Source organism: Poecilia mexicana, unplaced genomic scaffold (assembly GCF_051168715.1).
Source record: "Poecilia mexicana isolate PSO_F unplaced genomic scaffold, ASM5116871v1 scaffold_22, whole genome shotgun sequence".
NCBI classification, from domain to species: domain Eukaryota; kingdom Metazoa; phylum Chordata; class Actinopteri; order Cyprinodontiformes; family Poeciliidae; genus Poecilia; species Poecilia mexicana.
Genome location: NW_028263391.1, coordinates 17,747,448 through 17,761,283, shown reverse-complemented (window position 1 = coordinate 17,761,283; position 13,836 = coordinate 17,747,448). Strand labels below are relative to the sequence as shown.

At 39.5% G+C, this 13,836-nt stretch overlaps 2 protein-coding genes across 5 annotated transcripts; one reads left to right on the top strand and one right to left on the bottom strand.

The window, feature by feature from the left end:
• Nucleotides 1-176: 176 nt before the first annotated feature.
• On the top strand, nucleotides 177-4,718 carry angel1 (angel homolog 1 (Drosophila)). Of its 2 annotated transcripts, XM_014967710.2 has the most exons (11): nucleotides 177-278; nucleotides 749-1,279; nucleotides 1,364-1,456; nucleotides 1,967-2,193; nucleotides 2,280-2,349; nucleotides 2,441-2,883; nucleotides 2,988-3,123; nucleotides 3,227-3,337; nucleotides 3,777-3,810; nucleotides 3,985-4,148; nucleotides 4,241-4,718. In XM_014967710.2, the coding sequence occupies exons 1-11, from the start codon at nucleotides 188-190 to the stop codon at nucleotides 4,417-4,419; spliced, it is 2,079 nt and encodes a 692-aa protein (XP_014823196.2). In that variant the 5' UTR covers nucleotides 177-187; the 3' UTR covers nucleotides 4,420-4,718. The 2 variants fall into 2 exon arrangements, with proteins under 2 accessions (XP_014823196.2, XP_014823192.2); XM_014967706.2 differs by having other exon boundaries at nucleotides 749-1,456.
• A 1,523-nt stretch (nucleotides 4,719-6,241) lies between these two features.
• On the bottom strand, nucleotides 6,242-13,452 carry vash1 (vasohibin 1). Of its 3 annotated transcripts, none has more exons than XM_088002671.1 (7): nucleotides 12,407-13,452; nucleotides 10,619-10,707; nucleotides 10,275-10,331; nucleotides 9,858-9,932; nucleotides 9,043-9,429; nucleotides 8,031-8,140; nucleotides 6,242-7,601 (listed from the first exon to the last, which is right to left on the bottom strand). In XM_088002671.1, exons 1-7 carry the CDS (start codon nucleotides 12,620-12,622, stop codon nucleotides 7,498-7,500), a joined length of 1,038 nt encoding a protein of 345 aa, XP_087858797.1. In that variant the 5' UTR covers nucleotides 12,623-13,452; the 3' UTR covers nucleotides 6,242-7,497. The 3 variants fall into 3 exon arrangements, with proteins under 3 accessions (XP_087858797.1, XP_087858796.1, XP_014823206.1); XM_088002670.1 differs by having other exon boundaries at nucleotides 9,048-9,429; nucleotides 10,619-10,734; nucleotides 12,407-13,436; XM_014967720.2 differs by having other exon boundaries at nucleotides 9,048-9,429; nucleotides 12,407-13,420.
• Between the last annotated feature and the right edge of the window lie 384 nt (nucleotides 13,453-13,836).

Sequence of the window (13,836 nt, the reverse complement as noted above, 5' to 3'; positions counted from 1 at the left end):
TTTTTAAATAAAAGTTACATGCTGCACTTTTAAAGTAAGAGAGCTTTGTTGTTGACAGAATGTTCTGCGCTCTACAGTACTGCATGTAGTACAGAGGTCAACAAAATTGTACATGAATCTCCGCAAATTATATGAGAATTTGGCTTGCCATACATTGCTTACCAACGCCACCGACATCAAAGTACGCATGCGCAGATTACATTTCAGAATCATGATTGGTGTTTTGCTGTTTTACGCGTTCTATCCGCTAACTTGGTTCTTGTTCCGTCGACCGTCAGGTACATGTAGCTATAACTTGTATGAAGGCTTTACTTAGACTTGTTTTACCCTGCTGCTGGTGGCTAATGGTTGCTAAGGTTAAGTTTGCTGCTGACCGAGCAGTTTCTTGTCAGTGTACGATCTGAGGAGGTGTTTTTTTGTGTGTGTTCATTACTCGGTCTAACACAAATTGCCTGGTTTTAAAGGTCAACAGACATTGCTCCTCTCCTGAATGTTTTTCCCGTGTTGCATATTTTGTTTTAAACTGCTAACTGGCGGTAGTTGTTTGCACTTGTTCTTATGCCCCTATGTGACGTCTAAAGCATAACACGTGTTTACATGTTTTGCAGTTTACTGATAGCTGAGCTAAAGCTTCGCAGTTTTTGAAATAAATTACTGTAGCAAGAAAATAAATACAATATATTAAATTAATTATTAGCAGAGGATGAATGCACCTTTGTTGTCCTGTTTTTTTTATCCTTTCTTTCAGAGGCCTTGAAGAGAAGTGTTCCTCAGTCAGTTAATGGCACCACAGTGTGGGATGGTGATACTTTCACACTTAGGAGCATCCAGTCGGAAACAATCATGCAGGATCAAAGTGGAGAGATGAAGGAAAGGTTAAAAGAACCAGTGCCTCAGGAAAACAATCCCAACAGGGATGAAGAAAACCTGCCAGCTGTCCTGCAGAAGGACATGAAGAATGACGCAGCTGCACAGACAACTGACATGCAGACTACAGTGGAGGAGGAAAGAGAAGATCCCAAAATGGGAGATGGGGAAAAGGTTGTCCTCCATGACATTATGCATGACAATCAGAATGAGAAAGAAATAAGCACTTCTTCAGGCGATAATGTCGATGGTATATTAAAGATACTGACGTTGGACGGAAGCATGGAAAAAACCAACTGCCCTGAACAGAATCGTAGCAAGACTGAAAACAGGAAGGAAATGCTTCAAGCGTCCGACGCTGACACGTCAAAGAGTCCAGATGAGTGCTGGGATGATTATATAGTTACCACTGGTAACCCCCTTCTCTCCAACTCCCAAACATTTCTTAAAATTGATGAGCAACATGATGCACAAACCGGCTGGCACTTTCCCGTAGGACCTGGTCTAGCACAAGAAGTTTTCTGCCCACAGTGGAGCTTTCCTGCTGCAAGTTATTACACCACTGTGGAGCCAACTGTGCCCTTTGAAGGTAGGAGGGATTTTTATTTTTAAGTAACTTTAGGCTAGATCTTAATACCTTCCGGATCACTCAGGTGATCTGGTTCTGGTCTGCATGTTTGACTAATGAGTTGGATTTTATCAGCTCAAAAAAATTTATTAATTATATACCATGCATTTTTCTTCCACTTATTTTTCTGCCAATATGTTTGGACACAGCACTCTGTATGCAGCAAGCATCTTCAGCATTGACCGTTTTTGGCGTATGCTAAATGTGGAGTCTGCCAGGGGCTGTTTACTAGATTTTGGAGGCCATGACATATAAAAAATTGGTCATAACATTTTTTTAGACATTTTTTGGAGGAAGTGGGTTTTAGGTTTTATTTCCTGTAAGCTATAACATTTAAGATGGAGAAAAAAAAATCAAAAATATTAAAATATATCTTTCACTTTTTGAGTCATCATACTGAAATGAACTTGCCTATACTCTAATTAAAATTCACCTGTAAGTGGTTCGGTGTGTGTTTGTTTTGTCACCCAGTGATGTGGAGAGTGTGGGAGGACGTGGATGCTGATTCTGAGAGCGTTCTGACCCCAATCACAATCAAAACGGCCTCTCTGGACTTCACTGTCATGTCCTACAACATCCTTGCCCAAGACCTTTTGGAGCTGAACCAGCATCTGTATGCACACTGCCCCCTAGAGGTGCTGCAGTGGAGCTACCGCTGCAACCTGCTCTTGAAAGAAATCGAAAAATGGGCACCAGATGTGAGTCAGATCCGTGTGACTTCTTATGTATCTGATGTTGTACAGCAACTGATTGTTTTTGTGTGTTCTTGTCCTTCTGTGTGTAGATTTTGTGTCTGCAGGAGGTTCAGGAGAACCACTACCATGAACACCTGCATCCTGTCCTTTCTCAGAGAGGTTGGGCAGCTAAGTCGACACAGATGAGGTGTATTGTTCGATGACGTTGCGTCACAAACTTCCTAAATACTCTGCTCATGTTTTCCCCCAGGCTACATCTGTGTGTACCAGCGGCGTACAGGAACAAAGACCGATGGCTGCGCTGTTTGCTATCAAAGCTCACGCTTCGCCGAAGCCGCCGTTTCCAAGCTGGAGTTCTTCAGACCCGAGACCGGGCTGTTGGACAGGCACAACGTGGGCGTCGTCCTGCTGCTTCGCGCGCTGGTCACCACAGAAGCAGAGGTCAAGGAGGCTGGCCCGCCCCTCTGCGTGGCCAACACGCACCTGCTCTTCAACCCCAGGCGAGGTGACGTGAAGCTGGCCCAGTTGGCAATAATGCTGGCAGAAATCGATGCCGTGATAAAGTCCTGCAAGGCCAGAGGTGAACACTGTAATGTTGTCTTCTGTGGAGACTTTAACTCTATTCCACACCTGCCTCTGTACCAGTTCATCACCACTGGTGAGCTCAGCTACCAGCGTATGCCAACATGGATGGTGAGGAAACAAAACAGAAGAATAATTGTGTTCAATCTGAGCGTTGGTCATCCTCCTGCTGATCCTTGTGTGTGTGTGTCCTATATGTGTGTTGTGTCTAACAGGTTTCCGGCCAAGAGGACCTGTCCTATAAGCCCAGTTATCACAGGCTGTTTGCTCCTCTGTGGCCCAGCTCTCTGGGGATCTCAGACACCTGCCAGTACACAACAGATATCAATAAAACACGTAGTCAGAATTCAGGTCTGTGATTGTTTTCCTAGGTGTATTTGATATAATGATCTGAATAGCAGGTTTACATCTCTAGTACAACTGTTTCCCATGATCCCCTGCTCTCCCTGTGTAGGGACTCGTGGCTACTCGCATGAATTCATGCTGCAGCTACGCTTCTGTCCAGCCGCATGCGTTCGTCCTGAGAACCTGGTACTGATTCCTGGAGTGACCGACATCAAACCAGGTTGTGCACACAAGCAGACAAAAAAAAAAAAAAAAAGAAATCTCTTCTGGTTACAGTGGGACCTGTGCAGAAGTAAAAAAATGTATATGCTATTTTATATGTAGACAAGCAGGACAAATGAATATTTTTGTTTAAATTCTCTAGCGATGCCCTTGAAGTTTGTGAAAAGTGAGACATAATGGTCTTGAATAAGGGTGATATCTCCTTCCAAAAGGATTCAGATCTCTTAATGTTTCCTACATTTTGTCTCCATATGCCCACAAAGTTCATTTTAACAGAATTTCATTTTTAAATAACACAAAGTAATGCTGAATAGTGAAATGGAGGGAAATGTTTTTACGAATGCCATAGGTGTGGCATTTATTTTGTATTCAGCCGTCTTTACACACCTGCTATCCTTGAATATTGAATTTCTTGTTTATCTTCTCTTTGAGCTCAGATACTTCAGAGGACGCCCAAAGTTATGAGAAAAGGTTAGTTCACCAGATATTTTGGTTTCCAATATAATAAATATTACATAAAGTGTTTTTTTATCTTTAAAAAGTCACAATCACTGTCCATTTTAGAATCACACTTGCAATAAAACGTGTAATTTACCGACAGGATATTTAAAAGCAGAATTAAGATGGGTGCTGAATGTGTCGCAGGTTCAGAGACTGTCTCAAGCATCAGGTGGACTTGGAGTCCGTCTATAAACACGTCCTTCCTGGTTCTGGCTTTCCAGAGGTCACGACCCTGCACTCTGAGGGTGGAACTACTGTTGACTACATTTTCTATTCTCCAAAACGTCCTTTGACCAAAAAACAGAGAGGTAAAAGGACAGGATTGGAAGAAGCCAGCTACTAAGTGTTGACTTTAAATTGCTTATATTGTTTGTATTTATCTTTTTTTTTTTTCTCCTAGCTTATAAAACGTCTGGAGGAAAAGGCCTGAAGCTCGTTGGCTCGCTCTCTCTCCTGTCTGAGGACCTCCTGTGGTCACTGAACGGACTTCCCAACCACATATTCCCTTCGGATCATCTCAGCCTGGTGGCTCGATTCCAGCTGGAGCTCGATGACGCATGGAAAAAAAAAAAAAGTTAAATGTTGAGTTGTAAGAACTCAATCTGTTTTTTTAGTGTAGAAATAATGAACCATTTTGTTCATAACACACGTTTGTAGTTTTTATTTTTTTGTACAATATTTTCCAACGAATGGAAGTAGAAGTTTGAATAAATATTTTTCAGGTATGCGTGGCTCATGATTCGGCCCCGTCGTAAATAAACCTGCTGCTGTTTAATCCTCAGGATCTCTGTGTGATTCAGAGCTGGGAATCTGACCTCAATATCTGCTCTCAGGCATTCAGTGTGCATGTGTGTGTGATTAAAGCTTGAATGAATAAATGACGTGTACAGTTAATTTATGTATGTTGGCCCAGAATAAGAGCTTCTCAAGTTTCTTTAACCATATTTTCTAAATATTGGTGCATACGTAGATTTTTTTTTTCTGTTATTAAATACTACAGAAACCTGGATCTTCTGGCATTTACGGCTTTAATGGAACTCTACGGCTCTCACAAACTCTTAAGCTAATTGCCCTTCAGCAAGTTGCAGAGAAACGACTTACATTTTTGAGCCATCAAAAAGCTGCTGGGATATTTCTGCTTTTACGATTTGGATGTGCTCCCTGATCTTAATTCTTGCGACCACTAAAAGTTATCAATAAAACCCCTCAATATGAGGAAGGCCAAACCTATTGGTGCTTACCATGATTACAGGATGCTGCATCAGCTTGCAGATGAAGTTTTGAAATGGATAAACTTTTGCCTCTGAAATAGAAATGTATGAAACAGGCATAAAATGCAGGAAATTAGGAAATATAGTTAAATATTTGGTCTGAATTATGGCATAAAAGGACCCTGCAACATGAGTGGACAGTGGACAGAAACTGATAAATGACTAAAACAAGCATCACAAAAATTATTTTAACCAGTAGGGATGAGACTATTTATTGGGAGTGAGCATCCCAATTCTATATGATAATATTTTTTTTTGTAGGTATCTTGTTTAAAAACTAAAAAAAAAAAACATGCTTTTGGTGATTTGCTACAATTAAATCACTTTAATTTCCAAAGAAATAAAAAAGGGAATGTAACAGTAGGTTAACATTTTGAGAATAAATATTTCAAGCGTTGTCCTAATTTTTCCCACATGATTGTAGTTTACTTAACTTCACCTTCTTAATCCTAACCTCATGAGTTACTGATGCCAACTATTAACATCTGTTTTCAGGCCAGATTTCATCAAATGCACATTTTTCCCCATGATAAAGCTTCTGGTGGTGAATAACGTAACACGCATGTTTTGATTGTACTTGCAATAAATTTTGTCCATAATCTTGCTTCTTGCAAAAAAAAAAAGCAATCCATAAAACAAACAGATGTTAAACAAAATTAAATGCCCAGTATGCAACATCTGGAGAATTGCAAGACTAATCTAAAATTGAGATTAGTGAATTTCACCCTGATAATCATGATAATCTGTTAAGTCATAATGTGCTGAAACCTAACACTCCCTTTCACCCCGTCAGTGTTTTTATTCTCTGGCTCTTCTGCTTTCATTTTACAGAGTTAGTGGCTTTGAGTTTCTTTTCCATAAACGTAAGACAATACTGGAACTTAGACTTTGTTTATTACTACATTGAAATATTTCTTGGTTTGTTTTAACAGTTCTCAGCCTGCTCTCATTATTGTGTTGCCCTTCAGCTGAGAACGTGATTTTAAAGTGAAATCCTGGTGAATGAGACACATTCCCAGCCTGACATTCAGGATACTTATACTACTTCTAATAGTTTAACTAATCTCATTAGCTAAGGGATTTGGAAACACAGTCTATTCCCACAAGAAGTAAAAGAAATCTAACAGAAGCAAACTGATGTGACTCTTTATTGTGGTCCTGTAAACTGTGTTTTTGACACAAAACAACTGCATTACAGAGCACTGAAAAGAAAATGAAGAACACTCAGTGAGCAGATCAAACTGTTGATGGTGGCAGCATTCAGGAGAATGTGCAGTGTTTACTGATCACAAACACTGTGGGCACCGTAAAACAATGCAATTTCCAGTAAAAAAATACAAAAGCCCAGATAAAAGTGCTGTAAAAATTTCTTTACACCTAGTCGACACCATTTAAGGCAAGAGAAAGATGCTACAATTAAAATTTAGACACACAAATAAGAGCTGGTATACCATATGTGCAGTTTGAGTCAGAAGTTTACATGCTGGGTTTTTGCAATGATCCCAAAAAGTCACCAAAACTGTTTTTGGAAAAGACAAAGCGAGGGGAGGGGGGACGTCAAGATTCTGCAGTGAGAGAAATCTGAACCATATAAATTTGTGGACTATGCCCAAAGGCTGGGCTCACACCGGAAAATAAAGCAATGATGAGCGTCTGTAAACTTCTGACCAGAACTGTATAGTGACGAAGATTTCAAATAGTTGACATCTATATATTGAATGCTGTGTTTGTTAGTTAGCTATATGGGGAATCAATTTAATAGACAGACTGACAGATTTTATATCCTCAAAGGTTTTGGATTGTTCATTAAAGCGCCTTTTTACACTTGGAGATATACATTACATGTATATAGGTGAAGAAAATCTTGATTTTTCTGTAGACAAAACAGGTTTTGGGGTCACTAGAAGCATTTTTTCCTATCACATTTTTAAACAAGGCACAAGGGTAGCAGGTATAAACAAGTTACTACACATGTAGCTGTTGTCTAGTTGAATCTAAGTGATGTTATACTACGCAATCTGTCTTAAACTTACAGTACAGTGATACAGATTGTAGAAAAGCCTAACAGCATATAGATGTGATATGTAAATTAATGCGTGTACACTTAGCTGTACTTATTCAAACATCATTTTGGGTTAAAGTAGCCAAACTGCACTTATTTATTCATGTAAAAAAGCAATCTGCACATTTACTCCCTCTCTTCATAAACTGGGAGCTTTGCCAGCACCAATTACTGGAACGGTTACAGAAAAAAAAGGCCTGTAACAACATAAGGAGAGCTGAATGAGGTGCTTGTTTCAGGAAGAACAGTTGCTGGTGACCTGTTCCAGAATGCATTCAGAAAACAGGCCAATGTCTACTCAAAGGAAGTATCCCGGTAGGTCCATCATGCAGATGTGTAGTAACAACAGAATCCTTCTTCAGACTCTAATCTGGTATCCATTAATATCGCTTGGTTTTTGCTCCAAAACCTTCTTCTCTCCAGAGGGGCTGGAACAAAAACAGAATCGCGATGATTAATTCTTATGCTATTTCTATAGCCTGATTCTATGAGCAACCCTATTATTAATACAGTGGAAAGTCTGCAAACCCGTCTTAAAATGCCAGGTTTTTATAATGTAAAAATGAGACTTATTTCAACAGTTAACTCTGTTTAAAAAAAAAAACATCTTATGTCTTTTCAGGGAACAATTTAAAAAAAAAGTTGAAGAAAGATTGATTTCTTTTTCTACTAAGTTGTACAGGTTTTAAAGTCACATTAAAACGGGTATAAAATAATATTTTTTTTTCCTTTTTTTCAAAAATCAATAAAACTTGCGATTTCACCAGGTCGATGCATGTCTTCTCTGTCTACTGTACATTAAGTGGCTGTATTGTTTTTATGAGAATGGATCATTAAGTGCATGTGATCAATCCTACCGTCTCTCAACTCGGCTGATCCTCCGGATGGGGCTTCCTGGTCCTTTGAGAGGAGAACCCATGCTGTTTCTCCTGTCCTTAGTAGGAGATGGAGGCGCTGGCTTTCCAATCTGCAAAAAAAAAATTAATTATGTCACTTATTAAAAATTACATTTGAACATCAACAGTTCCTCTATTCTTCCCTTCTCAAATACCCCTAGCTTTAATCTGTTTGTGCTTTTAAAGTGATTGTGGACTCAATAGGAAGGCCTCTTACTGATGGATGGAGCCGTTAGTTTTATTGTCCACAGCGTGCTGTGTCATGGCTACACTCATAATCTTGGCATGAGAGGTGATGACAGAGAAACATCTCAGATAAATTGCCTCTCAACCAGCAAATCAGCTCAGAGTCACAATGGAGCAAAAGATCAAAGGAAATGCTGGCGCATCTTAATTATTATGATGAGTATGTTAATCACCTTCAGCAAAAGAGTCCAAAAGGAGATTCAATTTTTAATACAAATTCAAAACTAATTTTTGGAATAATTATAACATTATGTAAGACTAATATAAACTGTTTTTTTTTTTTTTTCATGAAGACATGTCATGGTGATGTTACGGTCAACAAAATCAGTCACAATCAGTCACAATCAGTCTTCTCTGTGATTGCGTTGCTCCAGTTGGATCTGATTTTTTTTTACTAAACAAGAAAATTTAACTTCTCACACACAGAATTGCAGATAGACACTAGGTGGTGCTAGAGCTCCTGCCCTTTTTCCTCCGGGACAAAAAGTGCCCTTTTGAAATGTTTTTTTTTTTCACAGTGTAGTGTGTGGCCTGTAATAAATCTCACACTACTAAGCCGGCAATTTCATGTGTCACACAAACCTTTTTTATACTTGATATATCTCTTCTCTCAAATAACTTTTTAGATTTGTAAAAAAGCTAGCTTCAGGATATAGCATAACACTATAAAAAGTAATCACCATCAGTAATATATCAAAATACACAAGCAAGAAATTTGAGGCCCAACTGTACCTTCAGCCTCATGTCTCGAGTGTGTCTCTCCAGCTCCTTCCGCAATTCCTCCTTGCTCAGCTTGTCCACGTCCAGTATGGAGTGTTTCCACTCTATCTGCTCCACACTATGAGGGTCATGGGACACGTACTGGCCAATTTTAATCTTGCGCAGGGTGTGCCAGTAACCCCTGTAGGCTCCTTCAAATTCCTGAACCAAGTCCATGAGTGTTCGAAACTCCAGAGGCTTGAACATGAGGTCGTCCCTTCGGCTCATGCCCAGGGCGCCGAACCGTCCCCCGCTGTGAACCCCGAGCACAATGTGGTAGAAGTGGTTCCCTGAGAAGTGAGATTTAAAGCTGAGCGGGAATCGCTCCACACCGGGCATGTTGTTGGTGAGATGGCTACATCATTACATGTCAAGGAACTCAAAGTCTGGAATTCCTTAAATATGGAGGCAGTGGCGGTTCTAGACCAGATTTACCAGGAGGGTGAGTGTTTTTTAAGGGGGCACAGAAAAAAAAGAATGCATCTTCTGCCACCAGATGAAACTCTGATCCTATCTCAAGATGGCAAAAGCTAAAAGCGCAACGCCTTAATTTTTATGTCATTGTTAAAGTAAAACTTTAAAAGTAGGAAATCAAATTGATCCAAGAGACCAGTTTTTTTGTTTTGTTTTTTTTTTCGGTTTTTGTGCCAGTGCATCATAAGAAATGATTTAATAATATGTTTTTTTGTCATTTTCCAAAGCTATTCCTGGGTCAAAATCACAACAGCAAATACATTTAACACAATCTGAATAATGCAACACGCTCTACAACTTTAAAGATACATGGCCAGGATCACCGCCTCTAAACATTTAATCGGCAGAGCCTCTCTTGTCATCTCTTTAGCGATGTCCATCAACCTGTGAAAAAAAAAAGAAACAGAGAGAGTTGTTTATGTATTTATGTTTGCACAAAACATAAACACCAAATCTACATGTAATAAGTGGGAAGATTGTTTTTGTCTTCACCAGGTCAACATTATTTCCATGAGTCAAGGAAATGGGATCTAAATCTAATAAAGCGAGGTCAGGAAGCGTGTTTCAGGCATCTGCTGACTGACATTAGCAGCTACTTGCAAAGCCCGGGGGTAAACAAGAGATGCAGCTAATCCGAATGCACCCTGGCAGACGCAGCACCATCCCAGTTACCCTCCGAGGACGGAGATCTGTTTGTGTCTTGATTCCAGAGGAGGAGTAACTCACGCAGTGAGAGGACGGCTTTTCTTAATCTCAAAAAACTGTGTTCCTGTGTGATTGTACCTGTAAGATACAGTTAAGGTTGAACTGTTACACGGGCACGAAGAGCAGCGTGAACAGAGACGAGGGCGCAGCTCTTTAGTCCTTTGTTATATTCATAGACTGCTGATTAATAATGAATGACTCTCTGCACTAAGTGGAAATCATGGTTTTGGTACAGAGTGTAGAGTTTACACTGGATAGACTATATTGCACAAAATCCCTCATTTAATTTTACAAAACAAACCCCCAGCTAACTCATTTAGCATTAAATGAAAGCAATCAAGTACTGTAAATGCATGGGAGGATACTGTAGTTCCCTGATGTACTTCTGTATGGCTTCCAGGCGCTGTGGGATGGTAGTCGTAGGTTGGTATGAAGGCACACTTGGTACTGGAATCTGCAGGGGGGTGGGAGGGTCAAACATCTGCATGACAACAACAATCACAATATTCACAGCAACTAAACTCAGTTTAACTGGGTAGAATCATACATATGAAAGTGAATTCAAAGAGCTTTAGAAGAAACTTGAACAAAATGTCAGCATTTCATAAGAAGAAAGAAACAGAAAGAAATGAAATATAAAAGAAATAAATAGCAGAGACATAATAAAAAATGACTTCTTAAATAATATTTGACTGTAATGGGAAAGATGTTGCCTCTTTATAACACTAGACTAGACAGACAACACTCTGATCCCAAGAGGTAACACTTTATTTGAAGGGGGTTGAATAAGACTGTCATGACACCATCATAAACATGACATAACACCTGTCATAAACATGAATAAGCCTTCATGAATATTTATGACTGTTGTCATAAAGCGTCATTCGGTAAATTATGACACTTTTAATACAAAGTTGACATTATTCAAAATGTCTTTGTTATGACAACTTGACATTAACCAAAAAATCATTACTGATATAAATTTGTTATAAAAGAATTACTGATTGCACTTTAAAAATGAGGTAACTTTATGTTATTAAAGGTAAAGTTTAAACAGTAATGATTTATTGGCCTTATAGACAGATAACAAGATCTGAAAAACTGTTTAGAACTAGGGGGGCATGCATGCATTGATTTAAAGAATTTTATTCCATTTTTCTTGTATTGGTCAAGACCCTGCCAGCAGTGACACACAGAGATGCCTAAAAGACAGGGTGACAATAATTTCACCCAATGAAATTAAAAGCTGATTGTATTATCTCCATGTCTGGATAGAAAACTCTTTATTCTGGAAATGTTTTGAAGATGATAGGAGGTTGGTGTAATAACAGACTTCACTTGGATGTTAAAATTTAGGTCACCAATGTTTTATGCATCCATTGAGGATTTTAGCCTCATTAAGTCAAAAGGTTAGTTTTTATTTCTAACCTTATCTTTTCTGGATTGAGTTTGAACAAATGTTGCTGTATTCACCCGCTGACAGTATGAGCACAATGACTTAGTGATGGCAATAAACTGTGGTCATGCAGCGGCACTGATGCCAACCTGTGTGCTGTCAGCATCATTATGTTGTAAAAGATGCTACAACACTTCAAAACCTGAGTTGGGGGAAGTAAGTAAATGTAGAAGTAAAAGTGGCATGAGAACTGAGCCAGGAGGAACACCACATCTGGTCTTCACTTTCTCATATTAATAATTGCTAATTGACACATCGTAGTCTAAGTCTGCAAAGTAATCATGGAGCAAATTTAACAGAGAACCAAACAATGGTTTGGTTCTCTGTTGTTCATTGCAACAGTCAGCGTGTTGTGGTGTCAAATGTAAAACTGACACTCAGCAACACCAAGATAGGTGCTTTTTGATGAATCACCAGCCATTAAAGTTTTATCAATACTGTATTCTGGTTGCAACTTATAGAAACTATTTAGCAAAATGGAAAAGTTTAGATATGGGCATGTCACACTCCTTTCAAGAATGCAATTTTGTTTAGACTTTGCACTCATCTCAGTTTCATACAAAACAGTATCTTGACTTCTCTCTCACTCCCATTTTAGTGAACTGTGAAATAGTATGACAATGTCTGTACTTTATTTACTTGAACAATTACAATTGATGAAATGTCTTGTAAGTTTTTTGTTTTTTGTTTTTTTTACCTTAGGTAGGTCAGTGGCACCCCTTATCTCCTTGGCCAGAACTTCACCACCTGGGTGGATTCTGGCCACATGGCGCCACATCCTCTCCCAAGTCTCCTCATCCATCGGGAGGCCTCCTCTGTTGACGTAGAAAGGCACCCCTCCATCCCTTAACTCTTCCTCCCCTTCGTCCTCCTCATCCCTCTCCTCTGCGGAGCCCACGGTGGCCCTCAACATCCCTCCTTCAGCAGTCAGCCACACAGTCCAGATGCAGAAAAGTCCTGCCTTCGGTTCTGTCACTGGTTAATCAGCTTGCAGGTCTAAAGCAGGTTCCAGCAGCAGATGGTCATCTCATGACCTCCAGGAGATTATGGCATCAGTGTCTCACAAAAACAGTCAGTGAAGCTGTTGTTAAAGGGGATGGCAAATCTCTCTTTGGTTCCTCAGGCTGAAGCAGACATTTAAAAATTGAAAAACAAATATATTTTCTTTATTTTGCAGCAAATGTTTTACACCTATCAAAAGCAGTCTGGAGGCCTTCCAGTAAACAGCTATCCATGCTTGTTAATAAGACAGTAAAGGCGACATAATCATGAGAATGATCCCCATAATGAATCTGTTCATCTTTCTACAAGTATTCATATTCTCCCCAATGCAACACCGCTAACGAGTCTGTCAGGTGGTTGACTTTGCAGGCAACAAAGTATTAGAAAATCCTAATTCCCTGTGCCGCTGGAGGTCATTCACGCCTCAGATTTGCTAAAAGTCGATGTTCCTTCGAGGTCCCATTTCTGCGACTTTCTTCATCCTTTCAGTCTAGGCTCAAATTATAAAATCCTTTCCTCCCAATCCAGCCGGCTCATTGTTCCTGCAGATGCTCTTCTACAGTGGTTTCTGAGTCCAACGAGCCGCTCAGACACTCCCCGAACTCCAACTACTGCGCATGCGCCAGTCTCAGAAAATGATCTCAGCGGTGACAAGTGCTGCATTCAGGTGCTCTTCGTAAGAAATCCGCGAATTATATTTACAGGTGCATCTGAATTGAATAAAGCCTCCAAAAGTTGATATATTTCAAACCTTAACTCAAGACGTGAAACATATAAATATATTCTACTGATTCATTACAATCCAAGCCGTTATTTCAGCTAGGTTTGATGATAATGGATTACAAAATCATAAAATTCAGTTTGTTATTGGTATTAGAATGTTACATGAGACCAATGAAAGGTATTCACACAGAGATGGCTATGGCCATGTTTTGCCATAAAAATCATGAGGAAGTCTGCTGTCCAAAGCATCATTGCTGTCTAATCTGGCTTGCTTACACTGTTGTATCCAAGTGGAAGAAAAAAGTGTGGTAGAAACAGTTGTACAAAGAAATGAACTTTTTCATTACATTCTAATTTGCTGAAATGAACCTATATGTAGATCGGGTTGTGTGAGAATTTGTT